This window comes from Podarcis filfolensis, assembly GCF_964270895.1.
Source record: "Podarcis filfolensis genome assembly, chromosome: 16".
Lineage (NCBI taxonomy): Eukaryota > Metazoa > Chordata > Lepidosauria > Squamata > Lacertidae > Podarcis > Podarcis filfolensis.
In genome coordinates, this window is record NC_139620.1 from 36930711 (window position 1) to 36958312 (window position 27602).

Genomic DNA, 27602 nt, shown 5'->3' on the forward strand with positions numbered 1-27602 from the left:
GATTCTGGAAGTGGAGAGCAAAAGCCAAAGAGTACTGGCCAGTCTCTGTAGACCAATATAAATAAAATTCAAGGGAAGCGTAGATTTTCTGTTGCAAAATAAACAATGCGAATCACATAAACATTCCTAGTTAACATTTATTATAAACACCAGGTGGGCTGTTGAGACTTTTCACAAACTGCAGAATACATGAGAGGCAGGGTGCAGTAGGAGAGGTAAGTCAACAGAAGCTCTATCGAAACTTTGACAAGTGCTATTCAGTTTTCTTCTGAGCTTCTCTGAAACCATGAGGTCTAAAAACTTGCTTTGTGATAAATGGAACTAATAATCCAGGTTGGTGAATAGAACATATTTTACCAAACCAAAAATACTCTTATTAAACTTGCTAGCTAGATGGCATGTCCAGAGTAGTCCCAAAAGTTACAATGATGCAATTTGCTGGTGTGGGAAATGTACTAGACGCTGAAGACAAAATTGTTGAGCTATTGTTGAGTAAAGCTTTTGCAGGCTTTGGGGTGTCAATTATCAGGCACAAATAAAGAACAGAGAGCACACATGCATTTACGTAGGCTTTCGGGTGTCCGTATTTGCAGGTTTTAAACTTTCCACACAGTAAGACAGGAGCATATATTGGCTGCTGATAGATGGTTAAAGATTTTATTCCCTTGATTCTTACAAAAGTTTAGAGGCTAAACTGAAAATCAGACGACATACTGTTGGTACATTCTCTTTAAGCCAATGGTCCCATCAAATATATTGTCTCTATTTTGGGGAAAGGGGGTGGGCAGGATTTAGCCACTAATGCTGATCTTGGATTTTGGAAGCAGAAAGGCTTGTTGGTGGGGGACTCTTGTCTATTCAGAACCTTTCGGAGGGAGGGGGAACCTGTGCCGACTCTGCCTTTGGACAGTTCTGCATCTGGACCTTAGAACATTTGCAAATAAATCAATTCCGCCGCGCTGCCCCCTGCCCAAATGCACCAGGTCTTCCGTGTTCCACAGGAAAGTGATGCTCCCTGCATCCAGGATGAGCCGAATGGTCAAACCTCTGAGATCAGGCCAAAGATGCAGATGTGTGATATAAAGGCATAACCTTTGCTGCGACTGCCTGCCCTTATAACCTCAGCTTCCCACAGCAGGTAGACATAGCTCTTTAGAGTCCACATCCCTCACCCCTGAAGCTTTTTAAAAAGCACAATCTGTGCTCCCCACAAAACAATTAGTCCGACATGTTGTAATGTAAAAGGATTTGTGAAGCTGAATTCCATTTCACATGTTGCATTTGGAATTCCACCGTCAGCGGTACTGGCTGGCTCTGAAGGATATCTGCCCCGTCTGGAGAGTCCTTCTTTTTTCCCTTTCCTGGAAAAAGAAGGGAGAATTATGTACTGTTGCTTCTTTTAAGCCTCCTACCCATTGGGTGGGTGTACTTATAACTGACCCCCTGAAGGACCTTTTCCCTCAACCCATGTAGCCTTTCAGGGTTTGTTGGTTTGTTTTTAACCAATTATTATTCATACCTCTAAGGGGCTAAACTGATGGGGGGGGGGAATGGGAAAGGATGTCAGTCAGTGGTAGAGCAAATGTTTTGCAGCCTACAGGTCTGAGAGCAACCCTGTCTCCAGTCAGTGTCCTGAGCTAGTTGAGTCAACTTCCTATGTACCCAAGGAGGGACTACCCATTCAGTAATTTTTAAATTCATAACTCCAAGAGGTTTTGAGCTGAAGGAAAAAGCGAAGGTGCAGGTTATCAGATTGTTTGCAATTGGCATTGGGAGTCATTAAAGATCCCAGAGACAGACTTCTTGTAGCTTTATCCCCTGAGCTAAACCACACCCAATCGTTAAGGTTTTGATTAAATCTATAACTTTCAATGCCATTTCATATGTTTACATTAACATGGTCATTGCCACATACAGCCCCTGGTTACTGTTGGAACCAGCCTTCTCCCACTGGGTATTCTCCAGCTCTTTTGCAGCACAACTCCCATCTGCTCCAGCCAGCACAGAAGCGCTGGGTGGAGCTGTAGTCCAAAACAGGTAGAAGACACCAGGCTGTCGAAGACTTTGACCACAAAATCATATTGGTAAAGTGCCTCTGGTGGAGCTGAAGTGAAACACACCTGCAGCTATTTCTTCACCTTCCAGGTTTATTTTTTGCTGCCAAAATATTTTGTTGCTGTTTGGGGTGCATGTAGGCAGAATCCCTCATGCATGAATTGATACCACGCTTCCCTGCCACATGACTTTATGAAAACAACATTTTCAAGTTCAGCAGTCAAAATTCTTTTTTCCCCCACCCAAACATCTGCAAACAAATTGTCTGCCTTTCACAAACCATTCAAGGAAATGCCTCTATATGAAAACATATTTCCCCTTCATTTCTTCCACCCAGGCCCCCTGACAAACGGATATGTCAGAATGTTTATTACAAAGTCAACTCTGCCCTGGCTTAACAACTCTCCACATGATGCTGAAAGGCATTACCTGTCTCCCAGGTAAACATCATAATCCGCATCATGGAAAACTGGAAGCGACAAGCACCACCTTATATATTATGTTTACTTATATGGGCTAGTAACTCAATATTTGACACCAGTTGGAAGACAATGACAGCCATTTCCTGTACTGTAGTTGGAACAAATCGGGTGGTGCGCTCAGCTCCTTACAAGTGTTTAAATGAAGGGCTAAACTGTGCACTTACAGCACAATCCAACACAGAACTAAGTCCCATTGAGTTCCTGGACCTCAAGCCCAGGGAAAGTGCAGACACCTTTAGTGTGTTATGTAACAGACAGCAGAGTCTGTCCTACTGTAAGGTGGCTGCAACTGATTCTGGGTGCAATTAAAATGGAAAATGGATCTGCCCATGTCTAACCAACAGGGGCACAATCTACTCATAGATTTTCTCGCAGCCAGTCTTCCTTGTTATGGCCTGAGATCTCCAGGAAAGGTCAAATCAGTTCCTCAATGTACAGTGTGTAAGATAGTCATACCAGTCCACTCTGTCAAGAAGGGAGGGCCACAGCTCAGTGGCAGAGCATCTGCCTTGCGAGCCAAAGGTCACAGGTTCAGTCCCCACTGGCCTCTCCAAGGAGGGCTGGAAAAGACTCCTTGTCTGAAATCCTGGAGAGCTGCTGCCAGTCAGTGTAGACAATACTGGGGTAGATGGGCAAATGGTTCTGACTTGGCAGCTTCCTCTGTTCCGAAATAGTCTAACAGAATGACATAGAATCGTGACCTCTTGGTGATTTTCCATTACCCTTAAAAAAAGAACTAGTAATTCCTGGTTCCCATAAGAGAAGCAAAATGCTCGCAAAAGTGCAGGTACAGGGAGAGATGCCAGAGAATTCCAATGGGAATGGGAGCATACATTTTCTTGCCTAACCCATCTTGGCTGCTTCAGTCGGTGTGGAAGTGGCACTGTTACAAGTGCCATAGGATACTCATTCAATAAGAGAACGGTATTTTGATGTGGCAACACAGCTACACTTTGGAACTCCCTGCTTATTGGCCTCAGGCCTTTTTGTGTTGCTTAAAATATTTTTGCTTAGGGATGCCTATCGAAATATACACATCTCTTACCTTTTTATTGCTTTTAATTATCTTTTGAATGTTTTAAATACTGTTCTTTTATTGATGATTTTAATGTTTTGCTGTTATGTTTTGTAAGTGCTTAGAAATTTTATAAGCGTTATAGAAATTTTGTTAAACAAAATTAACTTCCAATGTTTGCTTATTCGTCTCATGTCTGGAAGACAAATCAATTGTGCAAATAGTCACTATTGTTGTGGCTTCCAGTCCACAAGGAGCACGTTGCTGATTACGTTGCTTCCTGTTCCCCATCCGTATTGTGTTTCCTTTGCACTGGAATTAATAGGGTGGAATAGCGTAATGACAATGCAATAATATAATTTACATAATTAATTAGGTGAGCTATACAATTTCACCACAGCAGATGGAGAGACAAGTGGAATAGTTTTGGGCAGAAAACAAACGGTAGTGGACTGGAACCAAGCTGTATGGGGCAGAATTGAAAACGATGTTTTCTTACATCCCTAGGCTATGTACCCATTATACCTTTAAAGAATATTCAAAGCACATTCTTTCACTGAAAGAATTATGGGCAATGAAGTTTACCCCAAGCAGAGCTACAGTTCCTGGTGACCCTTAACAAACTACCGTTCCCAGAAGGAAGGAAATGTCTTTCAAATGTACTTTAAATATTTAGTGGGTACACAGCCTTAGTTACAGGCAGTTAGGTATGCAAAACACCACAGTTTTGCATAACTGTCATCTTAGTGAAGATTTTAACTTTGCAGTTTGCCCAGGCTTCATGCAGGTTTCTAGCACCCAAAGACACCCAAAATAACCATAATACGAAGGGGATCTCCTGGGATTACCTTTGACAGGTGTGGCGGCCTTCTTTGTCGCTGCACTCTCGGCAGCTGCAGCTTTGGCTTTTTTGTCCTTTTTTGCACCCTTTTTACTATCCTACAGAAAAGAAGTTTGTGCTTTTTAGGAAGCTAGAAACACACGTGTGCAAAAAAAAAAAAAGCAGTCAGAAATGTCATACCAATTAAATACTTTGGAGCCACACCTTTCAAACCGCACTTCTGTACTTTCAGTCTGATCAGCCAAGTTATTTTAAAAAGTGGGTATTTTTTTCCGTACCAAGTTATGACAGACTAAGAGTTCTTCCAGGAACAGTCTGTACAGCCAGATGGAGGCTTGACCTACACATTTTGAGACTCCGTGACACAACCTGAGGTCATTATCATTATTACATTTATTAATCACCTTCTAAACCATGGGTAGGCAAACTAAGGGCCAGATCCGGCCCAATCATCTTCTCAATCCAACCCACGGACAGTCAGGGAATCAACGTGTTTTCACATGAGTAGAATGTGGCCTTTTATTTAACATGAATCTCTGGGTTATTTGTGGGGCCTGCCTGGTGTTTTCACATGAGTAGGATGTGCCCTTTTATTTAAAATGCATCTCTGGGTTACAGTATTTGTGGGGCATAGGAATTTGTTCACCACCACCCCCCCAAAAAAAATAGTCTGGCCCCCCACAAGGTCTGAGGGACAGTGGACGGGTCCCCTGCTGAAAAAGTTTGCTGATCCCTGTTCTAAACTACCATTCTCAAGGCACATAACATTTTCCACAAGAAGCCCAGCTGATGGGCTGCCCCATATTTGTGGGTAGGCGGGATGACATCCCACACAGGTCAGCAGATAGCCCTTGCTCCATGCAGTAGGCCTCATGCCCCCCGGGGGCTACAAAGGGGCCACACAAAAGCATAGCTGTCAACTTACAGATTTGAAAATAAGGGACCAGCAGCCTTGAAAATAAGGGATCAGCAGCCAAAATAAGGGATTTTCCGGGCACAGGTATGTTCACTTTCTGAGCCCCTCCAAGCCAAAGGCAGAAAGCCCAGCCAGCAGCCAAACAAAGCCTTGAGCAGTGGTTCCCACAGCGCAGCAACCCGGCAAAGGGGATGCAGCAAGGAAAAGCCACCGTCACCTCTCCGCCGGGAAGCACTGGGCAAAGGCGAGTCCCCAGGCAACGCGGCCGATTTGATTGGCACAAGGCATGCAAGCTCCACCCCCCAGTCATTCTTAGACTCCTTACTGGGTGAGGAACGCAGCCAAGCAACACAGTTGGAGCCTCCCTCCTCCCTGGCTGGCAGGGAGGGAGGGAGAGGAGCTGCTTCCTTTGAAACCCGGGAAATTTAAGGGACATCATCAATAAGGGACAGCAGCGGGACACAGCACTGGGATAAGGGGCTTTCCCGCCAAATAAGAGACGGTTGATAGCTATGCACAAAAGGCCTCATGACTCATGAGCTCTCAATCGCTACAACTCTCTTTGGCTGCTTTTATCCTGACTTGGCTGTGGGGAGATTAGATGATGTTGGCTTCTGAATGAGCATTCTTTCTGGTTTGTTGCAGGGAGGCTAGAGGACGTTGCATCAGGAAAATGTTACCCCTATACTTTCCAGTTTCGCTTTTCACGTTGCTTTTCTTATTTCAGATAGTCTTCCTGGGCGAAGTAACTGAGTGGGAGCTCCCTCCAGGCACATCTGGAACACGTGGACCATTTGGATCCCTTCCAACTGGGACTGAAACCCATCATAGGACTGAAACCACTTTGGCCATGTTGGTTGATGACAGGGAAAGATTTTTTCAGGATTTATGTTGGGGTGGGGGCCAACCTAACCTCCCATTCTGACTCTAAGCACAGGCTTAACAGCCGTTTCTGTCCTATTTCAGGCAGTGTTGGTGAAATAAATAGGAGCACCAAGGTCCAATTCTGCCCATGGGGGGCTTTCTCAGGAAAATAACCTTTCTGACCTGGTGGCTGCATTTAACACAGATTCAGTTGTCGGATACCTTTTCTTTCGGAGACGGGGGCTTACTAGTTGATTCTGTTATGAGAATGCCAAAGTCGCACACGGTCTCCACGAGAGGCTCTCCCGCCAGAAGGCTTTCCAGATTGACATGGCCTGAGCCCAGGACCTTCACGATGGGAGGGTCACTTCGTAGCTCAGGAGAAGGAGATTTCTTTTTCTTCCCACCCTATGGGGATGTGGCAGCATATCAGATAAATTCATTCTGGGTTATTAATAATCTTATTCAAAGTTTTCCAGAATATGCAGCTAACAACCACAGTAACAAACACTAACAATAAACAAAACCGCAGCGCAACTGTTGCAATAATGTACATTGTAAACTCAAGCGGGTCAATTTAAAGAGTCTACAAAAATTGCCGTGGGTCAGAGGAGGAGTTACAGTCAGCTAACTTTTTATTTATTTAAATATTTATAAATTAATTCCTTGTTTATTTGTGATTCACCGATGCCGAATCCTAATTCCAGACCCTCCAGATGTCCATATTTTCCAGGGACAGTCCCGGTTTTACAAAAGCTGTTTCGGTTTCTGATTTGATCCCAGAATGTCCCGTTTTCCCTTAGGACATCCTTATTTTCATTAATGTTGGAGAGTATGGAATTATGCGATCCCAGAACCAAGGAAGTAAGCAACTATACAACATTTAGAAGACATCTGAAGTATAGGGAAGTTTCTTTAATGTTTAATGTTTTATTATGTTATTATATATGTTGGAAGCTGCCTGGAGTGGCAGAAGCAACCCAGTCAGATGAGTGGGATATTATTATTGTTGTTGTTGTTGAATAGGATGCCCCTATTTTTGGTGGAGAAATGTTAGAGGGCATGCAATTCCAAGACCGCCATCTGGAAATTTTACTATGTTTTAAACACGGCTATCCTGGCAGTTCTATTGCAAATGCAACATAAACTGCTAAATATATTTAAAAAATAAAAATATGGTAACTTATTACTGTATTGCTTTTGTTGTCGTCAATTGAGAACAGCAGAAAATCCAAAACCATCGCTGGCTCCGCTGTTGGGCAATGTGAGGCAGGCACCAAAGGCAGAAAGTTTTTTTAATTTATTACTGTTATTTTTGTTTTACCTGCCAGAGAAGGAAAGAGGCACTTCTGGGGTTTTCTGCCTTGGATGCCAAAATAACTTGGCAAGTTTTGGGTACTCTCTGGGGTGGGGGGAGACACCATCTGCTGCCTCACCTAAAGGACCCAAATGCTTCAGGCTAGCCCTACAAACAAATGCAAAACAGATTTCACCAATCTAAAGCCTTCCAGATATTTTGGACTACAGCAGCAAAAGCAGAGTCACCTTTTGGAAACATGTTCAAGTGACATCTAAAAATGGGAAGGGAGAGAGTTTATCAGGTCTACACAGGAAGAGAATTTTGAAGGGCAGGCTTTTGTGTCCTAAAAATGAAGGCTGTGGGCCGCTAATTGTTTTCCTTGTGAGATCTTTTTCTGTTACATCACCAAGTGGCCAAGCCAGACTTTCTGCCTTACCTTGGCTTATTGTGAGGAGCAGGGAGCTTGGACACACTTTGCATGAGTGCAATAAACAAACCAGGACCATTATTTTTATTTAAATTCATACCCCACCCCTCTTCCTCCCAAAGGAGCCCAGGGGACTGTGCCAGGACTCCCTGGCTTTGCACGTTACAGCCAAACCAGAGGCTACGGTTTCATTCTACCAAACAAGCTGCCATGACCACCAGCCAACCTGAAGCCAGAATATGTTGCCAGCTTATGAATTGTGGCCTATTAAGGCGCAACAAACCACTATCCCTTGTTTGGACATAACGGGAAGGCAAGGCTTTCCAGGTTGCTTAACCCAGTGGTTCTCAAACTTTTTTTTAATCTGGGCCATACTTTCAGATTAAAGGTTTGCTTGCACTACACCAATTTCTGGAAAATTAAAAAGATACAACTCTTAGCAGTGCTTGATTTATATAACACAGAACACAACTACTTTGCAATATGATCATGGAACATCCAGAAAGTATGCGGCTACATACTCTACAAATAAAACAAAAATATTTTGATACTGCACCGCACCACGCTGAAATGTTAAATTGTTTCCTGGGTTGTCCTTGAATCTTCCCGCCACCCTTGCCATCCTCTCCTCACCTTTTGAAAATAACCCCATTCCCCCCCCCTAATTTTGTGTTTACATACATAAAATGCTTTATGCATGTTTTGCAAACTGACATTTCTGTTTCAAGCGTTGCTTAACTGCCCCCCGGTCTGGCTTCATACACTTTTGACTGGAGCAACAGTCGGGCGCAACTCTCACCTCTCATTACCTTTCCAGCATCCTTTGCTTTCCCCTTCTCCTCTTTGCCTTTGTCTTTTTTCCCTTTCTCTGCCTTCTTCTCCTTCTCCTTCTCCTTCTCCTTCCCTTTCCCCTTTCCCTTCCCTTTCTCTGCCTTCCCCTTATCTTTTCCTTTTTTGGTTGGGCTTTCATTTGGAGTGAGAACGACGGGCCAGGAGACAACCTGGTGAAGCAAGAGAGTTTATTAGAACAATGAAAGGCCAGATTATTAGTGAACTTTCAAAACGCAAAAGCAAAGGGGCGTTTTCATGTCATTGTAACATTTAATGTAACATTGTAATAATTCATGTCATCCGCTAACATTGAAAAAGCCAAAATCCAGAATAGATATGTTAACGTGGATTTTTAGTATATTCCCATCTTGGCTGTAAGTCCTAAAACACTTGCTCCCTGCCCTGCAAGCTTTTTTTTCCCCTGGCCTGGGAGGGCAGGGTCTGGACTGACTCCAGCTACAAAAGCTGAGGTAGCTGCAGAGATCAAAATCACTTCCCATGGGGCATCATGAAGCGATTAACAACATAATAGCACATGTGAAAACAATTACATATACAAAAACCATTTAAAAATGTAAATATAAAAGACTGTTTGAATATTTGCATATATATTTGCATCTATATCTGTACAGAATCTGCCTTGGAATACGTAACCTTTTCCTCCACAACTGTCACCGTGGTTCCGGCAAGAAGATAGGCCTTCAGAGCGACCATATCTCTGGTGACATGCTCATTCGTGTGGTCACAGTCTATGACCTCAGCCCAGGGCTTTCGAGGGGTGGAATAAACATTTCCTAAGGGGGAGAAACGAAGGGCTTTTAAGGAAAGCACACCTTCAGAACAGGACACCTCAACGTTGGGCCACATTCCCTCATGCGCCACCTTTGAGGGGCCGGGGGGGCGGGCAGATACCAGGGGCAAAATGCAGGTAGAGCAATGGATTCTTCCCTTACTGTTGAATGAAAGCATACAGTCTAGCAATGCAAATTTCTGGTTTTTGCAGACACCTGCCCAATGTACCCCCTAGCCCTTCATCAAGGCAAGCAAAGGGCATTATCACATTTCCAAGGACACATTCCAGCCAGGCAAAAGCATCTGAGAAGAATACAGAGAATCTCTCTGGCTTGCAATGCCCTGGGCTTCGAACCCCAGAGGCCCACCCCTGCCCTGCCCCATTGTTTATAACACGACTGGGGTTTTTTTAAAAGCAACCCCTTCTTGCCTCAACGTCTTACTTGCAATTCAGCATGTTAAACACGAATGCCAAAACTCTTGTGCTAGATCAGGTGACAGTTCAGGATAAGAAAGTCCTTTGTTAATAATCAACCAGCGTGCTCTGCTAACAGGTCCCTCAGTGTCCCGAGAGATAAAGCAGTAGCAACACCATTTAAGAAGTGGATAGCTGATTTCTTACTAGGCCAATAATCATTGCTAAATTTGGTTGGAGATAATCACCTTCAGGTAACAGAAAATCAAGGACAGCAATGATTCTCTTTAACTGGGCCAAAGATGTGGTTCAGTTAAAGATAACAGCCTGCATACTTTGCAATCACACCAAGTTTTCATTAAGCAGAATTAATATATCTGTGCTGTTTCCCTGCAAAGAAGGGGTCCAAGCAAAGAGAGAAAGGCTTTATTGATTTAAATCAACTTCCAACAACTTGGTGTCCTGGACTATTATCCATGTCCATTATCCATGACTGATTTAAATGCAGTTATTTTAGGTGTAACAATAACAGATTTGACAGAAAAGGAGAGGTGGGGGGGTGAAGTGGGATTGCACTTGTGCTTTGTCTTGTCCCTTAGCACAGGGGTGCAGGAACCCATAGTCCTCCAGGCGTGGTTGGATCCCAGCTCCCATCATCTCCAGTCAGTATGGCAAACTGTCAGGGATAATGGAACATGTAGTCCATCAACATCTATAGGGCCACAGGTTTCCCCCTCCTTTCCATAGCAGGTGAAGAAAACCTGGACTTAATTTGAAGAGACTGGCATATGTGCAGTTGCATTTATGGTGCATTTAAACCTGGTGACATTTTAAAGGCTGTCCGTTACTCATCCACAGACTTTGGGAAAGAGCTTGGAAACAAAGGTGGCCGCATAACAACTTTCTGCCACTGAAGAGTCATACCCCACTTTGCAGTCATGACTTCTGAAACTAGGAAGCCAAGCAACTTCCTAGTAGAAGCCTAGCAAAGGATTTTAATAAGCATTATTTAGAAACTATAGCTAAATATCAGCAGCTAGATAGCTCAAAGCTACTACAGTCTTGCAAAGTGCACTCATAGGACATTCTGTCTTTCACTGCCTCCCGCAGTTTGGTCAAACTCATGCTGGTAGCTTCAAGAACACTATCCAACCATCTCGTCCTCTGTAGCCCCCTTCTCCTTGTGCCCTCCATCTTTCCCAACATCAGGGTCTTTTCCAGGGAGTCTTCTCTTCTCATGAGGTGGCCAAAGTATTGGAGCCTCAGCTTCACGATCTGTCCTTCCAGTGAGCACTCAGGGCTGATTTCCTTCAGAATGGAGAGGTTTGTTCTTCTTGCAGTCCATGGGACTCTCAAGAGTCTCCTCCAGCACCAGAATTCAAAAGCATCAATTCTTCGGCGATCAGCCTTCTTTATGGTCCAGCTCTCACTTCCATACATCACTACTGGGAAAACCATAGCTTTAACTATACGGACCTTATAGGACATTAGAGCTGAGCTATTTAATAATTACCCTGGTTAATTTTTGCATGACTTTTAAAGCTTGCAGAAGCCCTCAGCTGTGCCCAAAGGCTCGGCTAAGCTCAGCTAGAAGGCTGAGCTAAGCACATGGGGAACTGCCCGCAGCTAGGTTTCTTGGGAGTTATCTGTGTGGGGCTGGTAACACATGCAGAATGCAAGTTCACTTGTGGTCCAGTTTACTCCGTCAGGCCCTGTGGTGTACTCACCAGGCTCAGTGGGAGATTTGATAGGAGAGTCCACAGGTGTGGGCTCATTGCTTCCCCCTCCTTCCACTCCTCCTTGTGCATTTTCAGCATTCATTGTAGTTGATACCGGTACCGCTAAGACACACTGCCATTGTAAGATATAAGAAGAATCACGTGAAAATTTCATAGCTGGGAAACATGCAGACACCAAGAACAGCTGCATTCCATGGATCAAAATAAGGGGGGGGGGGGAATGAAGGCATAGGTGGCACTAAAGCTGCCTTCCCCAAACTGGTCCCCTCCAGATTTTTTTTTTTTACTACAAATCCCATCAGCCTCAACTGGCACACTTGATGGGAGTTGTAGTCCAAAAGATCTGGACAGCAGAAGGTTGGGGAAGGCTGTCCTAATGTATACGATTGAATAAAACAAGTTATTTACAACCCACCAACCAGTTACAGAACAAAGAATACATAATATTAAAAGGTAGAGATATTTGTAAACACACAAAAAAATTGTTGAAGCAAAATTGCTACATTTAGGAGCTTTGAAACTTCTCTTTATTTTAAAAATTGGAGTTTTCCCAAAAGATTATCAACAGAAACACCGATCAACCTGGAAAAGACTGCATAATGGTGTATATCAGAGTTTCTCTGACCCCCTGAAAAACTGCATTTACAAGTGACTCTGCTTCTGTGCTATAAGGGAAGCATCTACTATTGATGGGAAGCTTGTTGTGGGCAACTACTGCAGGGGGGATAGAGTGGAATATCCTGAAAAGGGGCTTCTCTGGCTGGTTGGAATCCTGAACAGAAAAAATCAACTTTGCCATGTTTATTGCAGCTGACACTTGTATTCTGCTAACTTTGCCATTCAGCTTTAAAGGGTAAAGGTAAAGGACCCTGACAGTTAAGTCCAGTTGCAGACGACTCTGGGGTTACAGAGCTCATCTCGCTTTACAGGCCGAGGGAGCCGGCGTTTGTCCGCAGACAGTTTTTCCAGGTCATGTGGCCAGCAAGACTGAGCCGTTTCTGGCAAATCAGAGCAGCGCACGGAAACACCGTTTACCTTCCTGCCAGAGCGGTACCTATTTGATGGGTTCATACGTCACTTGCACTTTTTGGCGTGCTTTCAAACTGCTAGGTTTACAGGAGCTGGGACCGAGAAACGGGAGCTCACCCCATCGCGGGGATTCGAACCACCAACCTTCCAATCGGCAAGCCCAAGAGGCTCGGTGGTTTAGACCACAGCGCCACCCGCGTCCCTGCCATTCAGCTTTAAAGAGGGCAAAAAGCATTATTATAATTTTCTGCGGTATCTCCTCCTGGCACGATGGAATTGCCCCCTCCTTTGCATTTCTGAAATGCATCCATCCCAAATTCCACCTCATTTCGCAGTTGATGGTTCTACGCAACAGCTGCATGCAGGGCTCAGTCCCTCACTGGACCGTTGTGCCCTCATGCAAATACTCCCATCTGTAGGACTTAAGCTGCCTCTATAGGGTAAGGCTTGTTCACACAACCAAAGGTATACTATAGTAACTGTCATGGCTTCCCCCACATTGGGAACTGTAGCTTGCGCCTTCATTTCATATCTTTAGGCGCCAGGCCTTTCTATAGCCTTTTAAGCTGTGTATATGTCTTAGGGGGTATTGTTTTCGTTTGTTATCATGCTATGCAATTTTGTGTTTTTACATTGTAAAGCACCCTATGATCATTGGCTGAAGGGTAAACATTTTTTTTATTAAGAATTGTTATAATAATAATAATAATAATAATAATAATAATAATAATAATAATAATAATAGTTCCCTATCTCCCTTCGTAGAACTACAGTTCCCAGGGCTCCCTGGAGAAAGCGCAGAACTGTTGAAACCAGTGACATGCATACAACCCCATTTCAAGAACGTCTACCTTGTCTGTTTCTTTCTCCTCAGTTTTCTCATCTTTGGCAAATTCATACGTCACGTAGTAACTGTAGGTGATTATCGGAGCCTCGGGTCCGGTCTCCGGTTCCTCTGGGCCAACGGGATTAGGTACGCCCCTGACTTTGCCAACGACCACGACCATTTTAGTGTAGCACTTTAAGAGCTCTGCGAAACCAGGAGACGAAACATCAAATGGCAACATCCGTTTGAATGCAGATCACAGGATAGACAGACACACCCAGGCAGGATGTAACATCTGCCCCCAAACAGCTTAGCAAAGCAGGACTGGTCAAGCCGTGGGGGCAAAGGAAGGTGCAAAGGTCTCATGGGGTTGGGGGTAGAGGAAAGCACTGAATTGTGGGTGGGTACAAGCGGGAGCTGCAACAAAATGCTGCAGTGTAGAATGCTCCTGCTCAGGGTTCATCTACACCTTCTCCCAGGACACTCCATTCCATTCCACTTCCTCTGGCTTTCCATGTTTTCACCCAACAATCAGGATTCTGTGTTTTCACAGAATGTTTAGCATTCGCATGGGTGTTTTGGGGTTAAAACGGAGGCAATCCACCACGGCACATCAAAACACAGGGTTGCAACCTCGCACGATTATCAGAGCCCCAAAACCCGCATTTTTGGACTCCATGATATCACGCAAGGTGGCAGTCCTGAATGTTTTGCACCAAAATGTGTGTTTTGAGACTCTGTGATCTCACAGCGGAGGAGGAAGGGGTTTCTAAAATAAAAATGATGGAGGGTATTGTCCCGGCACAGCATTTTAACTTCCTCTAGATTTGCTTCAGCATGAATCCTATTCCATTTCAGAAGAGGCCTAAAAGTCTACACCACCAGGGGTCACCCAAGGGCCACAATATTACAGAGTCTGGGGAGAAACTGAATATTGAGGCTCCAGAAAAACATACACAGGCTTGGGTTCAAGTGTCCAGCTGCACTGCAAAGCTAGGTTTGGCATTCTGAGTATGAGTCAATTCTTTTACTTGCCCCGACTATCGCACATTGAATGTTTTGGCTGCTGGAATTAAGATAGCCCTGCCTGGCCACTTGTCAGGGATGTGGAAATTCCATCAACGGACTGCTCTTTGACTAAGGAAGCCTCACCCAGATTGCTAGACAGCTCTAAGAAGTCATGTCTCTCGTCAGGTGTGATGATCACATCGTCAAGCGTGCAGAGTTTTGGCAGGCTATCGATGACAAACCCCCTGTAGCCAGGCAGCAGGGCGAGTGGGTTTCCCTGAAGCACCAGAACCCGCAGTTTCTTCATCGTCAAAAGCTTCAAGAGAAGGCTCAGCAAGTTGGTGAAATTGTTGTAGCTCAAGTCGAGGGAGACGAGTTTCGGCCTAAGGCAAAATAAGGGAAGGGAATGGGTCTTTAGTAAGAGCTAATGGGAACAGGGACAGGTAAGATGGATGTTGCTGGCTGGGCCTGGTGGGAGTTGGAGCCCTACAGGATCTGGGGAGGACCACATTGGGCACATCGAGATTAAAGGCAGCTGCACTGGACTCAGTGAGAAGCGCACACACATGAACATAGTGCCCCACATTCTCTGTGTGTCCCACCTGGCAACGGGCGAACCCGTCAATTTTAGTCTCTCTCCATTTCTCATTTTTCCAACCTTAAATTCAGTTCTCCCCATTTCAATATCAGTTTGCAATTTAAAAAAAAAAATCAGTAATTTTTTCATAATGCAGTATGATTGTATCTTACACATATTTTAACTGGCACGATCTCAACCACATGCGATTGAAGGCAGGCTGGTTGAAAGGGCACAGGTTAAACCCAAGCATGGCAGGGGGCTTTTGTGTGCTCATGCAAGATCTTGCAGGGCAATCCAAGTTCCTGCAAGATCTCTCACAAGCACCCCATGGCTTCCAGAGCTGGAAGGTCTGGTTGGGGTTACCCAGCATGGAAAATGCTTTTATGGTCTCCGCCTTCATCACTGAGCATGGCCTACACTCAGTGCAACAGGCTCTGGGGGTGCAAGCCATGGAGTGGTGCAAAGAGTTTGGATATACGAAATTTTCATGTGTACTGAACCCCTGCACAAGATGCGATAGAACTGTACATACGTTTGCATGCAATTTTATCTAATACACACATTTATGCAAGGCAATTTCCCCTAAAACAATGCATGTACAGTCATACCTTGGAAGTCGAATGGAATCCATTCCGGAAGTCCGATTGACTTCCAAAACGTTTGAAAACCAAAGCACGGCTTCAGATTAGCTACAGGAAGGTCCCACAATGGGGTGAGCTCTCGTTGCTCGGTCCCTGCTCCTGCCAACCTAGCAGTTTGAAAGCACGTCAAAGTGCAGTGCAAGAAGATAAATAGGTACCGCACCGGCAGGAAGGTAAACGGCGTTTCCATGCGCTGCTCTGGTTCACCAGAAGCGGCTTAGTCATGCTGGCCACATGACCCAGAAGCTGTACGCCAGCTCCCTTGGCCAATAAAGTGAGATGAGCGCCGCAACCCCAGAGTTGTCCGTGACTGGACCTAATGGTCAGGGGTCCCTTTTCCTTTACACTTTAGGCTAGTCTATGCATTTAATAAAAACAACATTACTTGGTTGGGAAACGGCATTCGAAAAGTGCAAATTTCAAAGAGTAACCGTGTCTTGCTTGGTGTCTTGTTTCAGAACGTGGGAATTAGGTGAGTTCACTTTTAACCGAGAACGAAATCGAATTCCTCCCTCCTTCTCAGCCACACCTGATTGTGACCAAGAATGTCTTAGTCTCAGTCAGTTTTATTGCACATAGCCAAAGGCTGTCGCAATGTACACAGAATTATTTGACAATTAAAAAAAATATATACTGAATTGGTAAAAAAAGACTTAAAACATTTATATTATCGAATGTGAGGAAGGTCCTTCCCCATTTGCACCTCAAGGGAGACTGAACTTAGTGGCAGAAGATGGGGTGGGAGATCAATGTGTTTCCCACACTCTTAACATATTCCTGCCTAAGGATGGAAAGAACTGTCATTTTCAGTTCTTCCAGTTTCTCATTTCTCCAATCCTAAATTCAGTTTCCCACAATTTGCAGCAATCAGCCAAAAAAACAACAACTTTTAAAAAGATCCTCATAAAAATTAACCAGCATTTTAGTGTAAATTTCTCATAATAAACACATCTTTATAAGCAATTTTGACTAATGTACACATTTTTGCAAGCAATTTCCCCCGATATAATGATTTTTGTATGTATTTTCCCACTAACACCGTCATTTTTATGCATTTCCACTAATACACACATTTTTATTAACATTTGGTCCATCACAACATTTGGATAAGTGCAAATTTCAAAGGATGGCTGTCTTTTAGTTTGCATAGTGTTTCAGAAAGTGCAAATTTTTTTAGATTTAGCTCAGTGGTTCTCAGAGGGTGTGGTGAGCCACACTAGTGTGACAGGAGAGGATGGCAAGGGTGATGAGAAGATTCAAGAAAAATCAAATAAATATTCAAACATTTCAGTTAGTGTAGTATCAAAAAAATATTTTTTTATTTGCAGAATATGGATAATTATATTTTCAAAATGAGAACAAGAACATCAAGTGATACAGAGGATAATCCTAGCTGTGATCTAGAATCGCTGTTTGAACAGAGTGCTGGAGAAGACTCGTTTACAATTATATTTTGGGAATGATTTATGTTCTTACGAAATAGTTGTGTTCTGTGTTTTAAATCCAGCTCTGCTAGGAGTTGTTCCTTTTTGTTTTCCGATGTATTTCTTATCTGTGAAAAATTTGCTGTGGCATGAAAAATATTTTTTTCCTGAAAACCAGACCCAGAGAAAAAAGTTTGAGAACCACTGTTTTAGCTTCAAATGCGCACTGAACTAAATTTCTCCTCCATTCCTCTTCCTGCCTGCTTAAAAGTTTCCGGTTGAGAGCGACCCCATCGCAAGCGGGGATTTTTCCGTGCGGAGAATCCCGGGTTTTTCGGAGGATTTAGGTGTGTCACAGGGCGCAGTGACCCCCAGAAGTAGTGTCTGGAGGGTGTTCGGACACTCAGGTTCCTGCGGAGAGTCGAAACGCAGACCACCCGGCCGCCAGGTAACACCCAAAAGGAGCGAAGAGAGCGGCGGGGAGGGTGAGCGGGCTGAAGCCATAGCTACCTCCGGGAAACGAAGCCCCGAGCTTGCAGGGGGAGCTCTTAATTCTCGATTTTAAGAAATTCGGACTCAATTTGTTTAAAAAGAAGCGGACTAAAATATAAGGAAAGAAACCGGCTGAAAAACATGTAAATACGAGACCGGCATTTATCCGCAATCAGTTTGAACGCATTGAAAAAGCAAAGCCGACAGTGAGTTGCCGCTAGCGGCTATTGTTTCTTTTCCCTTCTTGACTTGTTAAAAACTAACTTTTCAGAGGATACAAAATATTTAAAGAGGAATTCAAGCCAAAAGGGGAGGCAGAGGGGTTTAATTTGAAGTATTGAAGGTCCTCTTTGGAACTGTGAAGGAAAAAGATAGAGAAATCGATCGTGGTGTCACTTTTATTTTAAATAAAAACTGCGCAAAGGAAGAAGAGTTTCCGACTCCATTGCTCACTGTTGTTTGCCCTATTGTTCGCCGTCCTGCAACTTTGGGAGAATTTTCTCCTTTCTTTTTTTTTACAACGGGGGTATTTTTCTTTATATATATATTTTTTTGGAATATTTGGATTATATATTTGATGGTCACCTGCAATTTGGATTATAAATTTATTTCGGAATAAACTTTCAGAAGCTTTGGGTCCCTAGTGGGCAGAAGGAAAATTGCAACTTGTTTTTCTCTTTTGTTTTGCTAGCTCCTCTTTGTCCTTTTTGAACTGACAGAAGAGTTGGATTACAATTGGATTATAATTTGATTATAAAGAATTGAAAAGGATTAGCCTAATTGGTGGCAGAAGATTTGGATTTTTAAAAGTTAAAGCAAGCTTTCCTCTTTTTTCTTTTGGTGGCACAATTGGAACAAATTGGATTATAAATTGGATTATTTTATAATTTCTGGAAGGAATAGCCTAATTGGTGGCAAGAAGAGTTTATTCATCGGGTTCGTGATTCCAGTTGTTTATTCTCCCTTAAATTTAAGGATTGGATTGGGCTGAAGATATTACAAAGTTTTGAAAAGAGAAAATTCGAACTGGGAATTTACATAAGACTAACTATAAATTGTGGAATATTTGAATTATAAAATGTGTATTTAAGTGTATATATGTGCATTGGGGCTGGGCTCACCTAAGATTGGTTGAAGGGGTGGTGTGATTTTACTCACTATAAAGTGATCTGGATAATAAGTGAGGGGTAGTTAAAGGGTATTTGTGGGAATGTCTAACCCACCGAAGAAAGGAGGGGAGGGAGGAACACCAGGAGATAGAAGAGGTTCAAAGCCTGAATCAGATTTTAAGGGAGAAATATTAAAAATGTTTGCAGAAATTAGACAAAGTGAAAAGAATTTAGAGGACAAATTGGAGCATGTGGATACTAGAATTGAACAGGTAGACACAAGAATTGGGAAAATGGACCAAAAAATTGACGAAACAGTAAAAGAATTGAAAGGTCAAATTAAAGAAGTTTCTAAAAGAACACAATCCTTAGAAGAAGGAATGAAGAAGACAAGAGCCGAAATGAAGGAAGTGAAGCGTGAAGAAGAGAAAATTAAAGCGGGACTATCGGAAGTAAATAAGTCACAGGAGGAGATATGGGATGCAATTGCCATGAATGAATTGAGGCAGCGGGAAGTGAATCTCAGGCTGAGAGCGGTGCCTGAGGCGCAAGGTGAAAATATCAGAGACAAACTAGTAACCGAGATTGCACAATGGCTGGAACTACAAAAGGAAGAAGTTGAGAGAACTGTACAGAATGCATTCAGGATGAGAGTAAGAACAACTAAATCAAGGAAAGTACCTGGAGATTGTTTGATTACCTTTAAGGATAGAGATATGAGAAATTTAATACTCCAAAAAAAATAGAGAAAAAAGATTGAACATTGATGGGAATTATATAATTATCTTTAAAGACATTCCAGTCAGACTGCTGAAACGAAGAGACCCATACAAACCATTGGTCCAAATTCTCAAGAAGAATAAGATTGAATTCAAATGGGAATTCCCACAGGGGATTTCATTTGTTTATAAAAGCAAGAGACACAGACTTACTAGTCCAGAGGAAACAGGCAAATTTCAGAGGCGCTACAAAGAGTTAATGGAAGAAGAGGAAGAAGGAGGAGGAGGAGTGGGAGGAATTGGTCCTCTAGGGGGGAAGTTTCTGGAAGAAAAGCAGCAGAAGAACGGAGAGACGGATGAGGAACAAGAAGGGGAAGAACAAGAAGAGGATAGATTATAAAGAATAAATAAATTAAATAAATTTTAATTAGGAAGAAAATATGGCGTTGAAACTATGGAATTGGAACATTAATGGAATGAACGATAGGAAGAAAAGAAATAAAATTGAACAATACTTAAAAAAGACAAATTTGGATATCATCTGTCTTCAAGAAACTCATGTGGCAAGGAAACACAGGAAAATTTTGATCAACAACAGATTAGGAAATGAATTTATATCTTCGGATAAAGAAAAAAAGAGAGGGGTTGTATTATATGTAAAGAAAAATATTGAAGCTCAACAAATTTTCAAAGATGAAGAAGGAAGAATAATTGCAATACAGGTCAAATGGCAGGGCGAAAATTTAATAATTGTCGGGATCTACGCACCTAATGGAAATAAGACTGATTTTTATAAAAACTTGGAAGAAAGACTGTTTGAATATATGGACCAAAAAATGATATTAATGGGAGACATGAATGGAGTAGTATCAATGGAAATGGACAGATTAAGAGACAGAGAAGCCAGCAGAGAAGGGAAATTACCTAAGACTTTATTTTCCTTGGTGAAAAACTGTAACTTAATTGATGTTTGGAGACTTAGACATCCATTGGAAAAACAGTTACATTTTACTCGGAACCAAATCAGTCGATGTCAAGAATAGATCAAATTTGGGTCTCAAACGAACTAATCTCAAGAATCCGACAAATAGAAATTCAGCCAAGAGTAATTTCGGACCATAGTCCGATAAAATTGGAGATTAAAGGCTATGAAGAAAGATCATTTAGATGGAGACTAAATGATTACCTTTTGGACGATCAAAAAATCATACAAGAAGCACGGAAAAAGTTGATGGAATATTTCATAGACAATATGAACAAAGGTACAAAGATGAGTACAGTTTGGGATGCAAGCAAGGCGGTAATGAGAGGGTTCTTCATCCAACAGAATGCAATTAAAAATAAGAATAGAGAGAAAGGAAAGAAGGAAATACTAAGACAAATAATGGACAATGAACAAAAACTAATTAAGAAACCGAACAATGTAAAAATAAAACAAAACATCAAAGCCCTGCAAACGCAGTTCGCAATGATGATAAACAAAGAGGTGGAATGGAATATTAAAAAGTTAAGACAAAGAAATTTTGAGTTCGCCAACAAATCAGGTAAATGGCTCGCATGGCAAATTAAGAAAAGAAAAGAACAAAGTACAATCAACAAAATCATTGTGAATGGAGAAGAGATAGAAAGCCCGAAAGGTATTAGAAAAGGATTCTTGGACTTTTATAATCATTTGTATAGAAATAGAGAAAAGAATAATATGAAGAAAATAGAAAGATTTTTAAGAGAAAAAAAGGTGCAAAAGATCCCGACAGAAAAGACAGACTGAACGCCCCAATTGAGAATGAAGAAATAATAGAGATGATAAAAGAATTGAAAAAAGGAAAGGCACCAGGACCGGATGGTTTTACATCGAGTTATTACAAAGAACTGAGGCATATCCTGACGGTACCATTGAAAGAAGTTATGAATAATATCATGAAACAACAAGATATTCCGGAAACGTGGAAAGAAGCCTTTATTACACTTATTCCGAAGCGAGATTCCGACTTAACACAAGTGAAGAACTATAGGCCGATCTCACTGCTGAATACAGACTATAAGATTTTTTCTGGTATATTAGCAAGAAGACTAAAAAAGATACTGCAAGAATTTATTCACAAAGATCAGGCAGGTTTCCTTCCAGGCAGGCAGATGAAAGATAATGTGAGAAATATAATAAATACATTGGAATATCTGACGGCTAGGAATGAGAAGCAAGCGATATTAATGTTTGTAGACGTGGAGAAGGCATTTGATAATATATCGTGGTAATTTATGCTGAAAAATTTAGAAATGATGGAAGTGGGGAATGATTTTTATAATGGAATAAGGGCAATTTATTCAGAGCAAAGAGCGAAACTGATTGTGAATAATGTACTCACAGAGGAAGTGAAGATACGGAAAGGTACAAGACAGGGATGTCCTCTCTCGCCATTGTTATTTATAATGGTTCTGGAAGTCCTTTTGAGTTCAATTAGACGAAATGAACTAATAAAAGGGGTGACAGTAGGTCAAAATGAATATAAAGTTAAAGCCTTTGCCGATGACCTGGTAATAACGATAGAAGACCCTATAAACAGCTTAAATGAGGTGTTAAATGAGATTGACCAATTTGGCAAGGTGGCCGGGTTTATATTAAATAAGAGAAAAACCAAGGTTATGGTTAAGAATATGGATCAGACTCTTATAGAAGTAATGCAACGAGAAACAGGGATTGAAGTGGCTAAGAAGGTAAAATATTTGGGAATTTGGTTAACTCCAAAAAATATTGATTTATTTCAAAACAACTATGTACCGGTGTGGAATGGAATTAAGAAAGACATGGAAGTTTGGGGCAGGATGAAACTTTCTTTCTGGGGCAGAATTTCAACGATCAAAATGAGTGTGCTTCCAAAGATGTTATTTTTGTTTCAAATGATCCCTATAATTAAGGGGACAAAGATCTTCAGAGAGTGGCAAAGAATGATTTCAAGATATATCTGGCAGGGCAAGAAGCCAAGAATACAATTTAAGTTATTAACAGATGCGAAGGAAAGAGGTGGTTTTGCCCTGCCAGATCTGAAACTATATTATGAAGCGTCTTGTCTCTGTTGGTTAAGGGATTGGATAAAATTAGAAAATAATAAATTATTAGATCTAGAAGGATTTGACAACAGATTTGGATGGCACGCCTATTTATGGTTGGAGAAGAAGAAAAGTCACAAGGGTTTTGAGAATCATATTTTCAGGAGTTCCATAATAGAAATATGGGACAGGTACAAAAATATACTGGAACCTAAAGTCCCACACTCGTTGTCTCCATTAGAGGTTATGAGTGTAAAGAAAATTAATATGAGAGGGAATTGGATTACTTATGGAGACTTATTAATCAAAGAGGAGGGGAAATGGAAAATGAAGCCATATGAACAAGTCAAAGACTATGTGTATGATTGGTTGCATTACTTTCAGGTAAATGAAATGTTTAAAAAAGACTTTAAAGAGAGGGGATACATAGAGAAAGAATCGAAATTTCAAACAGAGATAATAAATAATGATTTTAAGATAATGTCAAAAATGTATAAAATGTTATTGGAATGGCAAACAAAGGACGAGAAGATAAAGTCGGTTATGATACATTGGGCCAGAGATTTTGGCTATAATATACAACTGGCCGATTGGGAAAAAATATGGAATGAAAATATGAAATTTACTGCATGTATGGCGTTAAAAGAGAATATTATGAAAATGGTATACAGATGGTACATTACACCGGTTAAGTTAGCAAAAATGTTTAAAACATGTAATAAGTGTTGGAAATGTAAAGAAAAAGAAGGATCATTCTTTCATATGTGGTGGGAATGTAAGAAGGTAAAAGGTTTCTGGGAAATGATATACAATGAGTTGAAAAAGATGTTTAAATACACATTTGTAAAGAAACCAGAAGCCTTTTTGTTAGGAATAACAGGAAGAGAGATAAATAGAAGGGACTATAAACTTTTCCAATATGCAGTAACAGCGGCAAGAATATTAATGGCCCAAAAATGGAAACAAGAGGAACTACCGACCCTTGAAGAGTGGAGAATGAAACTTATGGACTATGCAGAATTGGATAAAATGACTGGGAAAATTAGATACCAGAGGGATCACAAGTTCATCGAGGACTGGGCAAAGTTTTCGGATTATCTGGAAAACATCTGTGATGAACAGATAACGCTAGTGGGTTTTAAAGAGGTTTTGTTATAGTCGAAGGTGTATTGTAAAAAAGAAATAGAGACGAAAGGTTATCTAATTGGCAATATTATATAGAGAAAATGCGTAAAGACAGCAAATATGGATGATTGGTGGAGGAGCTGGTGGAAGTACAAAAATTGGAAATCTGAGAACATGATTGTGTTGATTAATTTGTAAAGGAAAAACTGAATAAAAATGTATATATTAAAAAAAAAAAAAAGTTTCCCATTACCAGTAAGTGTCTGTGAGATACTGTTCTTCAGACGAACCGAGCTGGCAGTTGTGGCCGAGGCCCAGATGCTGGAGTTCAGGAGGCGGGTGGGCACACAAGTCCTTCAGACCATCCACTTCGTTGCCACAAAGTTCTAGGACCTGCCAAGTGGAGGGCGGAGGGAGAGGAAGGAAATAACCTTCAGGTAACAAAGAGGGCAAGAGTGCTGGATACACATCCAAATCATTTAATGGAACTCCTCAGATAGAAGGAGAAAGAATAGGAATTTTACCTCCAGGGAAAGCACAAACCCAAACAACACAAGCCTTCTGTTTCTTTCTTTCACACAGAGAAGCTTCCAGAACCATCTTGTATTAATTAGAATAGGAAAGATCTCTACACATCCGATCAATACTTTCTGTATCAAGAAATGCAATCTGACTCTTTCTGACCCAGAAAGAGCCCTGCGGCTGGATCAGACCAAAGGCCTATGTATTCCAGCAGCCTGTTTCTCACAGGGGCCGATCCTGTGTTCCAGTGGGAAGCTCAGCAGCCCACCCCTCAGCCGGTCCTCCCACCAACTAGCTGACATTCTCAGCTCCATGTATCTTCCATTCCACTAACTCCTCCCACGTCTCCCACCCTTATCTACCTTCCCTCCCACCTGCAGGTACCTTCAGGGTTGGAGGGAGGTTGCTGGAGTTGATCTTGCTGATGTGATTTGCACTCAGGATTAGCTCTTCCAGGTTGGGGAACTTTAACAAATCAGCATCAATTTCAGTCACCTAGGAAGAGAGCAAAACACAAACAACACTCTTGCTCAGGGAGTCAAAGGTGGTCACAAGCAGGAAACAAGCGATTCATTGGAAAGCTCTAGCACAGTAAATGAAGCCAGGTGACTTCAGAAAATGAATTAAGCCTACCCAGCAAACAACAATCACACTCAATTTCTTGTTTTAAAATTGTCAGAGCTGTGTAAAACTTGCACTCAAAAACGCAGTGCCATGGCAATCCAAATACAGAAGGCAGTTACGTCCCACCTGAGAACTCTGCAGTCAGAAAGGAGCAGTCGATGCACTTATATCATAGAATCATAGTTGGAAGAGACCCTGAGGAACATCTAGTCCAACCCCCTACAGTGAAGGCATACACAGCTGTCCCATTCAGGGATCAAACTTGTGACCTTGCTGTTGTCAGCACCACGCTCTAACCAGCTGAGCTATCCACAGAAGGGGAGCACTCAAGCTCTGAGTCAAAGAGGCACAAACAAGGCATCAGCATCAGAGCGGAATATTGCCTGGGTGCGACCCACACAGAACTATGCAAGCCCTGAAAATCAGCTGACCCCTGAGGCTTGTTTAGGGCCACACATTGACCTATGCAAGTGCCAACAATGAGATAACTGTCAACACCAGCACAGCTCTGCAAAAAAAAACCCCACTCCCTCCATCATCAGCTGTCTGTTGGCACTTGCAAAGCAACAGACACAAGGCTTTGTTGGTGCTGCCCCCACAGGTAAGAGGGCTTAGCTTGGCCACAATGGCCTTACAGGTCAAATGGAGAGGGCTGGCAGGCCCCACTTGACCTGGGAGGGGAGCCGAGGTTCCCTAATCCTTGCGCTGTGGTCTTAACCACCCAAGAGTCTTGGCCACCCACATTTTTGTTCACAATCCTGAGCGATTTGAAGTAGGAGAAGATTAAGCTGTCCTGGATGTCCCTTGGAGACTGCACTGCCAGCTCCCTCAGCTGCTGGTCCTCAGGGCTGCAGTCAGCAGGCAGGGCCCACGGAGAGCCCAGGCTTCTCAGGTAGTCGGTGAGCGATTCCACACTTTCCTCATCTGGCGGCAGGAACCCATCGCGAGGGGAAGCTCTGGCCTTCGGCAAGGCCCATCTGGGGGAAACTGGGGCCTTCCTCGGTGGGAAACGGGACTTATTCTGTGGAGGACAGAAAGGAGGGATGTTTAAGCTTCTGGGGGGCCACTGCAGAGAAGGAGACAAGACACCCACAGGATGAGTGTCTACGGGAGCCGCTCCCCATCTATTGCTCCCGATGGATGACCTGATAACGGAGGAGGGTCTTGGCAGACCACTTAAAACATCTTCCCACCTGCTGTAGCAATTGTACTGAGCATGATTTTTAATTTTGTATGTGTGTGTATCTATATGTCGAGGGACGCGGGTGGCGCTGTGGGTTAAACCACAGAGCCTAGGACTTGCCGATCGGAAGGTTGGTGGTTCAAATTCCCGCGACGGGGTGAGCTCCCGTTGCTCGGTCCCTGCTCCTGCCAACCTAGCAGTTCGAAAGCACATCAAAGTGCAAGTAGATAAATAGGTACCGCTCCGGCGGGAAGGTAAACAGCGTTTCCGTGCACTGCTCTGGTTCGCCAGAAACGGCTCAGTCATGCTGGCCACATGACCCGGAAGCTGTATGCCGGCTCCCTCGGCCAATAAAGCAAGATGAGCGCCGCAACCCCAGAGTCCGTCACGACTGGACATAATGGTCAGCGGTTCTTTACCTTTTATATCTATATGTATGTGTGTCTCTCTCTGTGTGTGTGTAGACACACACACACAAACACACAAAATTGTGTGTGTGTATTTTTGCTTATATTATTTCTTATATTGTATTTCATTGTACTGAAATTTGCATTCCCTTCCACTCCCGCCGCAATACACTCTGCCCGCCATTGGCGCCCCGCACCTGGGCCAGCCCTGCGTGGAAGTGCCATGGGGCAGCTAGCTATTTCTTGGGCGGGAGGGGCAGAGAGCGCGAGGATCTCCTCCCCTTGCTCCCTCTCCCCCTCCCCAGGCCCCACTAACCTCCCGCCGCCCTCCTCGCCTCCCTCCAGCTCACCCAGCTCCCGATCCCGCAGGGAAACTGGTCCAGGCACAGCCGGCGGAGGTGCTCGCAGAAGGCGGCGGAGGCGGCGCCGGGACCCGCCATGGCCGAGCATCCCTCCCTCTCCGGCGTCCCCCGTTGCCAGGCGACGGGCAGGGTTGCCGCGCGACGCCGAGGCTCCCTGGGCTTGCTTCCGGGTGTGGAGGCACCAAGCGCTGCGCTGCGCTGCGCGGGATCCTTGCCTGGAATCACTTCTTTGTAGACGCTGCAAGCAACGGGTGCCTTGCGCACTTCTCCGGGCGCGCAAGATGCGTCGCACGTTTGGAATGTTGCTTTATTGTGTGTTTAAATGTTGCAAAGCTGCCCTGGGAATTTTGCTGACAGGCTGGGTAGGAATCCCTCGGATGTAAATACACGCAATGCCCTCTCGAGAATCTGCTTCGGTTTTCCAAAGCAGTCCGGAGTTTCCAGATTAGTCCGTGCACGCGCTTCCCCCGTTTCCTCCGCGTCCAGCGCGCTCCCACCGCTGGGTTGGGAAGCGGTGCGCGCGCAGGGAAGTTGGCTCTGCATTTCCCCAGGTTGGAGCATTGCACTGCAAAGCAAGTTGCCAGTCAAAGCCGAAAAAGAGAAAGAGAAAGAAAGAAAGCCAAAGTCTGATAAGAAAATACAATTAGGCAGGTCATCAATGGGTGGTGTGGGGAGTAAATCACAGGAAGAAGAATATTAATAGGAGAAAATATATTATGTTTTTATATTCTGCTGGAAGCCGCCCAAGGTGGCAGGTATGAATAATAAAATTATTTATTTATTTAGGCAAAAAGAAGAACATGATAAAGAAAAAGGAGAAAAATTCAGT

At 43.1% G+C, this 27602-nt stretch overlaps 1 protein-coding gene across 3 annotated transcripts; it reads right to left on the bottom strand.

Moving 5' to 3' along the window:
- Positions 1-119: 119 nt before the first annotated feature.
- On the bottom strand, positions 120-27046 carry LRRC43 (leucine rich repeat containing 43). Of its 3 annotated transcripts, XR_014542397.1 has the most exons (13): positions 26762-27046; positions 25564-25842; positions 24582-24692; positions 23929-24068; positions 14685-14923; positions 13558-13736; positions 11666-11789; positions 9386-9525; positions 8710-8901; positions 6396-6581; positions 4401-4491; positions 457-1361; positions 120-370 (listed from the first exon to the last, which is right to left on the bottom strand). XR_014542397.1 is itself a non-coding variant. In XM_083590183.1 (12 exons), exons 1-12 carry the CDS (start codon positions 26849-26851, stop codon positions 1219-1221), a joined length of 1914 nt encoding a protein of 637 aa, XP_083446309.1. In that variant the 5' UTR covers positions 26852-27046; the 3' UTR covers positions 120-1218. The 3 variants fall into 3 exon arrangements, 1 of the variants encoding a protein (XP_083446309.1); XR_014542398.1 differs by having other exon boundaries at positions 120-1361; positions 8700-8901; XM_083590183.1 differs by having other exon boundaries at positions 120-1361.
- Positions 27047-27602: the final 556 nt, after the last annotated feature.

Bases quoted from the DNA above. Each gene is read 5' to 3' on its own strand.
- LRRC43 (XM_083590183.1), bottom strand. From the start codon at position 26,851: ATGGCGGGTCCCGGCGCCGCCTCCGCCGCCTTCTGCGAGCACCTCCGC. The intron at 14,924-23,928 runs GTAATGGGAAAC...ATTTTGCCTTAG, and splicing joins TATCTCACAGACACTTACTG to GCCGAAACTCGTCTCCCTCG. The intron at 8,902-9,385 runs GTTACGTATTCC...TTGCTTCACCAG, and splicing joins TGACAGTTGTGGAGGAAAAG to GTTGTCTCCTGGCCCGTCGT.